We start from the raw sequence: 11,527 nt of genomic DNA, 5'->3' as shown, positions 1-11,527 counted from the left end.
AAATAACTAAAATTCTGAACACTGTCTCGAGAGTAGTAATAGCAAAAAACAGAAATAGATCACTTCATTCATAGCATTCAAGTACCCGCACATAACAGAATATTATTTCTGGCAGAATGTAAATAATTTATAAGTAAAGTAGGCCACTCTCCAAATAACAGAAGCATTGTCATTGACAGGCATACAAAACAAAACTTTATTAGCTTTCAGAAAAATCCTTTGATGAGCTGGCATACATTCACGTAAACCTCGCCACCTCATAGGGACCGATCACCCTGTAGTTTGGACCCTTTACTCTCCAAACCAACCAACTCCCCCATCCCCTCCCCCTCTCTCACCCCCCCCCCCCTTGCCACCCACCCACCCACCCACCCACCCACACACCCACACACACATTTGTGCAGCTACATTGTACTAGCTGTGCCCACAGTATTTGTGCTGCAGTTTGGCAAGAGGGCTCACATGCCTGCAAGTCCAGTTGTGTGATACCTCTTGTTTCCTGTTCTTTGGGTCCATTTTGCAAACATGAACACATGTGTTAGTGTCAGTGTCTTAGTAATCAGTGTAAATATTTTCATGTCAGAGAAACCACTTGGACATTGATAGCTTAGGATGTGAGCTAGAGGAACACTAACAACTGTATCACATGAGAAGCAGACAAAACATGATAACTGATTAGTACATCTCATATGGTTAAAACTAAGCTGAAGAAAGAATTACAAATATTTTACCAGAACATTCAACACACACATATCAAAACAGAACTATTAGAGGAAATATGCATTGATACAAACCAAATATATCAGTAGTTGATTTACATTTCCAGATTTCTAGCTTATTTGATGATTCTATTTTGCACACAATATTTCAACAACTAACCTAGTCATCGTATTCAGATGCCTGAAGTAATGGTAATTCATGTGCTCACTGTCTGAACTGTAACCGTATCATGAGACATTGCGGGTGTCATTGCCTCTATTCATTGCCAAGTTTTACTCGCAGCATCTAACACACCCTTTGCCGCACACTTTTTTTCTGTTCCCAAACTTTAGTCCAAGAAATGCACATCTACTTAATGTCTTGTGGTTCCTGTGGGTGAGCTGACTAGTGATACTTCAATACATTGAATGCTGGATCTCAGTCCATGCTTAAATCTAAACGTAAAGCCATAAGAGTAACATGGGGCTTTTCAGAGACCACAGTATCACTGGTCTGCTGTGAAATGAGAATATATTTGTAGCCATCATCATCAAGGGCAACTCCCATGATTAGTGATGTGTGGAGCACAAGGATTATGTTGCCTCATTTGTATTGTAAAAGCAAAAAGTTGATGACAGGACAGTAGACAATTCACGAATCCAGTGCTGGGTAACAATAAAATATGTGCAGACAAAATTTTCAGAAACATCTTCTAGCAGTTGGAAATGCGAGCCACTACCCAACAATAATATCCCTGCAGACTGCAAGTCAAAGAGCACTGCAATTTTATGTATGTTACAAACTTATATACACTGATCAAACAGTTTCTTGATGAAAAGTTAATGCATGGGTGGGTACATATTTGCTCTCAAAGATACTTGCTGTCAGTCAAGTTGAGTTAATAGCAGATGCTATACAGATGATGATAAATGATTACATGATTTATCCTATTGATCAACACTCATAATGTGATGGCATCAGTTATGTATGAACTTTTGTATCATGTAAATAATGAAGTTTTAAACAGGTATAACTACAATTGTTCACAAGCAGATGCAACTATTGCATGATGGAATTTAAGTCTAAGAAGCAAGAAGCCATTTCTGAAATATGTAGCATAATAAATTATAATTCACACTGTAATGTGACTAATGTATCATGCATTAAAGATCCCACACATAAATGTTTGTAGTAGCCACTATTGTGTAGAAGCCACCGTGGCATCAAATTTGTTTATAATGATTATCTAAATGTGTTTGGCACAGATAATATTTGCTATTACTTTCTGTGGGGAATGTTTCTTGGCAATAACTGACTTCATCAAAGAATGAAGATACCAAAAAAGATAGTATAACAATGAAAACAATCAAATTTTGACAAAATAATTGAATTGGATAGATAAAAACTCTACTCACGAAGCAACGGCAGAACACACACACAAAAGACGGTTGTAATTAGGCAAGCTTTTGGAGCCAGTAGCTCCTTCTTCAGGCAGAGGGTTTGAAGGGGAAGGAAGAGGGGTGAAGGAATAGGACTGGAGAGGTATAGGGAAAGGAGTAGATTTTGGAAAAGTCACCCAGAATTGTCGGTAAGGGGACTGTTTCTCATCCCGTGTGGTAAGTCTCTCCTAATCCATGGTTCTGGGTGACTTTCCTGAAATCTACCCCATTTCCTAGACCTCTCCAGTCCTTTTCCTTCATCCCTCTTCTTTCTCCTTTAACCCCTCTGCCTGAAGAAGGAGCTACTGGCTCCAAAAGCTCGCCTAATTACAACCGTCTTTTGTGTGTGTGTTCTACTGCCACTTGGTGAGTAGATTTTTTATCTATAAAAAAAAAACAGTGTTAGTTATGCTCATAAACCTGTCAGAAAATAATTTATGTAGGATGAAACTATTAGAACAAAAGTTTCTGTGAAAGTCTGACATCAGGAAACATGTACTACTTTACTAACAGTGTACATACACCAGAATTCCAGAATTATAGCCCTCATTATTCATTCGTTTTAAACTCTTTCATTAATCATTTGAAATAAAATTTAAATTAAACCTTAAAAGTATGTGATGAGATTCTTCAGTTTCTCCCAGCATATTACTTGATTGAACATACACAAATGTGCTGCCAGTTTATAGTGTCCAGTGGGCACAATATATTGGTGATCAAACATGTCGCCATCATCAGGTGCACTGTCGAACTGTCCTGGGGCATACAGCTGATTTATATACCCTCCCACTATAGGCTGCTCCATATGCATTTAGTGTGCAAGGGTGCTTGACAGAGGCCTAAGATGTGAGTGTGTCAGCAGCTGTGGGCAGAAATGCATGGCTAGATGCCATGGATGTGACAGGACGTATGTAGGCATGCCATTCTCCCTGGCAATGGGCTGGTAGTGTTTGCTGAGCTCATAGTGTTTGCTGACTGTCTTCTTTATTAAGCCCATTACTGGTTCCTAAGACTTTCTGAGACTATGGCCACAGTCCTGGTTGATACAGTCGTTCCTGTTTTGAATTTCAATGGAATGACACTGCCCCTGTCTTTCAACATTTGTGGTAAAATCCTGTCGCATCTGTATTCTATTATGTGAGACAAACGGTGCACTGTAATCACTGAATTATTAAGATATATCGATTGAGAGGGATTCCAATAGCTGCAGCCTGGGGAACCACCACTCAGGAGCTATTTAACCCACATTCAAAAGTGGCCTACTATTTTAATTCCTGAGCCTGGGGGTAGTTGGATGGTGTCATGTGGGCAGCAGCTGATATGACTCATAAGAAGGCCATATAATGTCAAGAATTAAAATTTATTCATCTCACAGACAACTATCACTAGCAGACCCCAGCAAAGTTGTCACCATTCTTACAATAATACAGCCAAGAGATGATGTAGTTGCAGGTTTGGACAGGGGACTTAACTTTGCTCCCACAACCAAACCAACAAAGCCAAACATCACCAGCAGAGAGGTGGAAGCTATTTGTGACATGAGACAGCACCCTGATCTTCTTGTCTTACCTATGGACAAAGGTAACACAATGATGTCCAAACTCACAAGGACTACACTGGGAAGATTCAGAGCATACTAGATGATGACTCCTATTGGCAGATCAACACTGGCCCTGCCAAGAAGATGGGGAGCAAGACCAGGATACTTCTCAAGGACTCAGATTTACCCACTATTGCTCTGTACAGGGTGGTGACAGCTGTCTGCATTTATGTACAATTCTACATCCACATCTACATAGATACATTGCATGACAGAGGGTACCCTGTACCACTACTAGTCATTTCCTTTCCTGTTCCACCAGCAAATAGAGAGTGGGAAAATGTCTATCTGTATGCCTCCATATGAGCTCTAATTTATTGCTTTGTGTCTTTGTAGTCCTTACGCACAATGTTTGTTGCCAGCAGTAGATTCATTTGGCACTCAGCTTCAAATGCCAGTTGTCTAAATTTTTTCTCTAGTGTTTCTCAAAAAGAACATTTCCTTCCCTCCAGGGATTCCCATTTAAGTTCCCAAAGCATCTTCATAACGCATGTTGTTCAAACCTACTGGTAACAGATCTAGCAGACTGTCTCTGAATTGCTTCAATGTATTCCTTCAGTCCAACCTGGTACAGATCCAAAACACTTGAGTATTACTACAAGAATAGGTTGCACCATTGTCCTATATGAAGTCTCCTTTACAGGTGAACAACTTTTTCCTAAAATTCTCCCAAGAGTCTGAAGTCAACCATTCATCTTCCCTACTACAGTTCTCACATACTCATTCCATTTCATATCGCTTTGCAACGTTTTGCCTAGATATTCAAACAACTTGACTGTGTCATGAAGGACACTAGTAATATTGTATCTGAACATTAAAGGTTTGTTCTTCCTATTTAGCCTACATTTTACCACATTTAGAGCTAATGGCCATTCATTACACAAACAAGTCATCTTGTATCTTCCCACATTCACTCAACTTCAATACCTTACCATACACCACAACATCATTGACAAACAACTACAGATTGGTGCCCACCTGTCAATCAAATCATTTATGTATACTGAGAACAACAGCAGTCATTTTCTTTCCTGTCCCACTTCTGCTGATATCCTTGTCTCAATGAAAAATTTGATGTTCACTTTCACACTGTGGCCCATGGTGCCATCTGATCTCTTAACTGTGACATTTAGGAAAGGTAGTCTTCCCTCTGCTTTGGTCTCCACAATGAATTTGATGTTGGGATGTATGGAATTTCAATGTGCAAGTAAGTCATGGAGTCTGTCTCTTCCATCGGGACATATGAAAAAACATGTCATCCACCCACATACAGATTGGCAACCAGAGTCAAAAGTGGGCTGCAGATTGTGCCTCCCTCCATCTGTTCACAGTAGTATCCATTAAAAAGAAAATATGTCGAGGTCAGCCAATGCCTGTAAAGGATGATACACTAACTAATGAGTGCTACTGATTTTCTTAGAGGCACCCTGTTGAATATCAAAATAATGTCATAAACTCATCAGGATGTCTGAATCCTTCAGCCCAGAGCTGTTGAGGCATTTCATAAAATCCGCAGAATTGCAGGAGTTATTTGGGCATTTACTCATGTACGCAGTGAATGTGTCTTTCAGCTATTTTGCCAGCAAATATGTGGGAGCTCTGATGTCTCTGATAATAGGGTGTAATGGTATACCTTCTTAGTGGATCTTAGGACATCCATAAAATCTTGGTGGTACAGATTCTTATGGTAACAACTGATAATCCTAGGGGGTAAATCTGAGTCCATGAGAAGTGTTCTGGTCTTTCTCTCCACCTTGATCAGATTTGCATTGATCTTCCTATAAGAGACTGTTGTGACTCACCGATCTTTCAAAGTGCCGCCGCACAGTTATGCGCATCCTCTACATGCGACACTGTCTGCCAGCCATGCAGCAGCAGCGCCACCTAAGCGGCCAGCCAGCCAGTGGCCGCTAGACTTGGACTCAGTTATGATTTGACTGTTAAAGTGTACACACGTCTTACTCTGTTTACTTGATCTGTGACTTTCATGTATTGTGTCTTCCTTGAAATATATTTGTTCAACTTGAAGTTATAACAGAGTCATCATCTAGTAGGCCCTGAATCTTCTCAGTGTAGTTGTTGTGACTTAGGACAGCCATTAACATGCATGTCTGGTCACTCCACATATGCACCACATTCATTAAGACAAATGTGCACCATATTCAATTTTGTAACCCTATCAATGGCTGCAGCATGATTATGGATATGGTTACCGTCTTATTCATAAATATTGATAATAAGTTCTTCAGTGCACTTGGATGACATACTGTACATCAAACCTGTGGTTATGAATTATTGCCTCTGCCTATGAACAACAGGAGGATGGTCATTGAACCACTTCACCTCATGTAGCTGAGTTTGGGTTGCTACTAGTTTGCCTATGTCCATCCATTGCAGTTTATCCAATTAATATCTCCATGCCTTTCAAGCAAATTATGTAACTCAGTCATCTTCTGACCCCTCACACAGCACTTACTGACATGCCACTCTCAAATGTGCAATTGTTCACTATATACATTGGTTGCAAGCAGTTTTTAGAGACATAAGTGTGATGCTGGTCAACGTAAACAACAAAGGTTCTCACTGTATAAACATTCCTACTGATCGATTATTAACTCTGTAAGATGAAATAAAAAACTACCATGAAAAGAAACACATAAATTTAAGTGGATAATATAAAATAAAATAATGGTTCTCAGTTAAACTGCACGACTGTGTCATTGACAATAGTACTGAGTAACCAAAATTTAAACAATAAGTCTTAAAAAATGAAAAAAGTGTAGAACTATCTTTCTATCATATGCTTAATACAGCATTTAAGACAGAATAGTTAGGGAACAGCATGTTCAAAAAACGTAAGAAGAGTCTTTGCAGTGGTAAATGTACTGAAATGTGGGCAATGATATTGGTCAAAGTAAGTGATTATGACATTGCAAGTAACACTAAGACACACCTCTAAGTTTTGAACAACAAAATTAAAAACAAGGAAAAACTAGAAACACTGGATTTATGTCAGATATTAATTTAAGAGAATAAATCTTCACGTAATAGAGGCACCTCATTTTGTAGAATAAGACAAACTACACTATTTTAAAATAAAGTACCAGTTCAATCTTAATGTATTATTTACGGAACATTGAAAAATTATTTACATCTTTCCACATTAACTGGTTAATTTTCACTATATTTTTTTCAGCACCTGATGATAGAAGATTGGTTGCTGTTGACAGAGAGACATATATTTATAAAGGGCACAAATATACATTCCATCGTGAGCGTGTGACATGGGAGGAAGCTGCACAAATCTGCTCAAATGAAGGGGGATATCTTTCAATCTTGGAAGACATGGCTGAAACTCAATTCATTACTGAAGCTATGGCTGGTGGATTGTGTTTCTTTCACCGTAAGTTATTTCATCATATTACAGTATTTTCAGTTATGAGTCTTTATACATATGATATTTTTGAAATAACTGCACTTCATTTAAAATGAAGTTCTATGTCCAATCTGTCTTTGAACTTGAAGCTTTATGATTTTAGAGTAACAAATAATTATTTTTAACTGGTCTTCAGTATTCTGTAAAGTACCACTCTCCAGATTTTAACAAGTAGACATTTTGCTATTCTCATGATTGCTGAAGATTTCAGAAGCCTGGACAATCACATTACATGAAAAAATATTTGACAGCAGTTTAATTATAAATATGTTCAATCACATTTCAGAGTATATCAACTGAAAATACTGCATAACTATGAACTTAACAATTACTTGTACAACCAGTCAGATACAGCTTTTGAAATCTACTTTGGACTTCAAACATGAGAATGGCCTCTTACTGAAAGTACAGACACACAGACATTTGTATAATAAACTGTGGTGCCTAGAGTAAATCATAATCCTCAGAGGAATAAAAATGATCATTTAATTCATATTGTTCCACAATGTATATATTCTCATTTTGTGTAAATATGTCAAATGGCTGATATGATGACTTACAATATAAATATAAGATGCCAATAGTACAATACCTTGATCAATAAATGTAAGACGTGTATTTTATGACCCTAGAAACAATATCAATATGGGGAATATTTTATTTCCAGTTCTCATAGATTTTGAAGACAATGTAAAACTAAATTATTTATCTTTTCAGCTTACCAGAATATTTGGATAGGTGGACGATATGTTGAAGGAAACTGGATGTGGGTTCCAACTGAGGTAAAAATACCAAGTGATATAGGAAGTGATGGCTATCCTCCATGGTCTGTTGATATTAGCACAAACAATTTATGTTTAACAATAAACAGAAGATTCATTACTCGACCAATTTTATCAGATCTCAACTGCGAATGGAAGAGGAATTTTGTCTGTGAACGTGGTAAATTATCCTACGTTTAACACAATTTCCTTAGTCTTCATGAATTCTTTTCCTGTAGTTATTATTGTTATTTTCAACAAATAAAAATGGAGGTTAATATAATATTGTACTTACCAAAATTTATTCTGAACATTAACCCTCCAGTGTCATAACTTATTTCTTTATTTTTATTTTGAGAGGACAAAAATTAAGGTATTATAATCCCCTTGACATATTAATTTAATTTTTTATGTACTATCATGAAACAGTTACTGTAAGCACATCAAATAATTCATCAATTATATTTCAGGTTGTGCTCAGTTGAAGGATGGTGAACGACAATACTGGGATCCTCCTTTGTGTTCTCAGACTTTCAGTGAAATTGGAGATGAATGTAGCCTTATTTGCAAAGATGGATATGAACTTAGTGGAAGTGCTACAATCACATGCACTCTTGATGGTTGGAATGGCACTGCTGGTTTGAATAAAATACCTGAATGCAAAAGTAAGTGCACAAACTATTACAAATTTACCTCTGAAAATAACATTTATCTGCTTCTTGCTGTATTTAAATGGAATACTAGTTGTTAGTAATTTAACTTTTTCATAAAATGCTTATAATCCATACATTTAAACAGTAACAACTCAAGGAAAGCTGGTAGAGGTGATTATAGAAACAGAATACTAAATTTTGGAACTAAATTCTCCTTCATCAGGAGGACAATAAAGGTAGAAAAAGGAAGAGTAACCTGTTAATTACAGTAAAAAACTGTATACAGTTACACACAACCTCTAAAGATGAAAAAAAACTAGGTGAACAGGAGATAGCTGTGGTGAACAGTTCAAAATACCTGGGCTTACATATCAAAAGCAAATTAAACTGGTCAAACCACACTCTCAATCTGTGCAAAAGACTGAATTCTGCAATTATGCTTTGTGCGTTGTTTACTCTTATAGGAACATTATTTTTCTATAATAAATATTCAGTAATATTTATTTTCTATAATATTTATTTTTTCTGTAATATTTAATTATCTGTAAATTCATTTTTCTGTAATAGAACTTAAGATGTAGATAGTTTAATGTGACACTGACATGTTCCATATCCTGTGATATATTTAGAATGTGGATCACCAGAACACAAAATAAATAATTCAGAAATTAATAATTATAGTTGCTGGTTGGAAATATAAGTTACTCCCAAGCTGTTATAATGTACCAGGCTGAGGCTTGCATATCGTGCAATACAATAGACATAGCTAATGCTGTATATCTCACAGTGAATGTGAATGATGTGTTAGTTTGATCAAAAATGATGGACAACCCAATACATCAAGACAAATATTAACATAAGATTGTACCATTTACTGCCCGAAAAGCTATTTTACTTTAACTTGCCAATAACCCCTTTATATTTGTGGTACAATCCAATATGTGAAATAATGTCTTAATTTATGTAATAAATGTGAGCAGGAACATTACATTGTCCAAGTACAGACATATTTATATAAGTCACAGAAATGGCTAAATTGACTTTGGTGTAGAAACACAGATATTTTTTTTTTTTTTTTTTTTTTTTTTTTTTTTTTTTACTATGTGATTGGAAAACTTATTTTTAAGAATTTCCTAAAATTAAATTTAATGTTAATAAGTATTCATTTTATATTAATCTGGGATATATCTTCATTTAGCTGTAATAAATTGAAAATGCTACCAATAAATTTTGTAATAATCTTGACATATTAATTGAAATTTTGTTCTGTCATCATACAATAATAAATGTGACCATCACTGATAATTCATCAATTTTATTTCAGGTTGTGCTCTATTGAAGGATGGTAAAGGACAATACTGGGACCCTCCACTGTGTTCTCAGACACACAGTGAAATAGGAGATGAATGTAGCCTTGTTTGCAAAGATGGATATGAACTTAGTGGAAGTGCTACAGTTACATGCACTGCTGATGGCTGGGATGGCACAAATGGTTTGAATAATCTTCCTGAATGCAAAAGTAAGTACAGTAATTATGTCAGACATACCTCAAAACAGAACATTTTATCCACTAATGAATTCATGTAATACCAGCTATTAGTAATTTTTATTATTTATTGAGACTTTCCTCAATATAGAAGTTTCTCTCCAAAATAACAATACATTCAGTTCTTATTAAAATGAGTATTACGTAAGTACTGTTAGTAATTTAATTTCTTTTTTCAAAAATCAAATAGGAATCTGGATAAGGGAAAAGTTAACTGGCTAGCTGCTGGTTAGGAGGATAAACTGCTCCTAATATCTCCAAGGGTCATCTCAAAACACACTTGTTTGAATCATAGAAATGACAAACTCTGATTTGGTATAAACACATGGACATTGTTTCCGCTCAGTGTTCTCATGAAGAACGTGCTATCCAAAATTTTCTGGAATGGTGCTGCCATCTGTTAAAAACCTTACCTTTGGGCTAATGGTCACCATCACCCTTGAAGTAGTTCCCATCCACACATAAACACTGGTCCCAGCCCTTCTGCCACTGGTCAAACATTTTCTGTAAGTTGTTCTTTGAGGGTGTTTATCACCACCAGCGATGCTTCTAGAACTCTCTCTAGAGTGTCAAACCAATGCCTTTCAACTTGAGTTTCAGTTTTGGAATAGCACAAAGTCGCAAGGTGCCAAATCTGGTGAGTATGGTGGGTGGGGTACAACCACCATGTTGTTTTTTGCCAAAAAGGTCCTGGTGAGCAAGTACGTATGACAGGGTGCATTGTCGTGATGCAGCAGCCAGTTACCTTGACGCCAAAGTTCGGGCTGTTGTCACCACAAGTTTTCACAGAGCCATCACAAAACGTCACAGTAGTATGCAGAATTCACTGTTTGGTTGGGTGGGATGAATTCTTTGTGCACAATTCCCTTGGTATCAAAGAAAACGATGATCATGCTCTTCACTTTGCTCTTCACCTGTCTTGATTTTGGGTCTTGGAGAGCCCGGGCTCTTCCACTGGGATGATTGCTGCTTTGTCTCTGGGTCATAACCATAAATCCAGCTCTTGTCGCCAGTGATGACCCATGACAATGAGGTTGGATCATCAGATGCGGTCTGACGAAGGTCTGTGCACACTTCAACATGCGGTGCCTTCTGATTGGCAGTGAAGATCCTTGGCACGAATTTTGCGGCAACACAATGCATGCCCAATTCATCAGTCAACATTCGTTGCCATGTCCCATAACCAATTGTTTTGAAGTTTAGCAACAATGTCTAGCGTTGTGCAGCTAATGGGCCTTCCAGTGTGAGCATCACCTTCAGCATCTATACGGCCAGCCCTGAACTGAATGCCACTCAAACACACATGTAAGGCTCAAGCCCTGCCCCCCAAACATTTGTTGAATCATTGCAAGGGTCTCCGTAGCACTTTTCCTGAGATTTGCACAGAATTTGA

General features: G+C 37.2%; 1 protein-coding gene and 1 long non-coding RNA gene across 2 annotated transcripts in view; both read left to right on the top strand.

Annotated features, from left to right (window-relative positions):
* Positions 1–8,051: 8,051 nt before the first annotated feature.
* Positions 8,052–10,032, top strand: LOC124721192. The gene is made up of 3 exons (XR_007006290.1): positions 8,052–8,116; positions 8,406–8,600; positions 9,913–10,032. It is a non-coding gene; the product is annotated as an uncharacterized LOC124721192 (long non-coding RNA).
* Positions 10,033–10,267: 235 nt separating this feature from the next.
* LOC124722213 (sushi, von Willebrand factor type A, EGF and pentraxin domain-containing protein 1-like) overlaps positions 10,268–11,527 on the top strand; it is a 67,922-nt gene continuing 66,662 nt past the window's right edge. The window contains exon 1 of the mRNA XM_047247408.1: positions 10,268–10,271. Coding sequence (XP_047103364.1) covers positions 10,268–10,271 — 4 coding nt within the window. The remainder of the gene's footprint in view (positions 10,272–11,527) is intronic.

The sequence above is a fragment of the Schistocerca piceifrons genome, chromosome X (genome assembly GCF_021461385.2).
Source record: "Schistocerca piceifrons isolate TAMUIC-IGC-003096 chromosome X, iqSchPice1.1, whole genome shotgun sequence".
Taxonomy (NCBI): Eukaryota; Metazoa; Arthropoda; class Insecta; order Orthoptera; family Acrididae; genus Schistocerca; species Schistocerca piceifrons.
The sequence above is the reverse complement of the archived record's forward strand: the minus strand, read 5'-3'. Positions and strand labels throughout refer to the sequence as shown.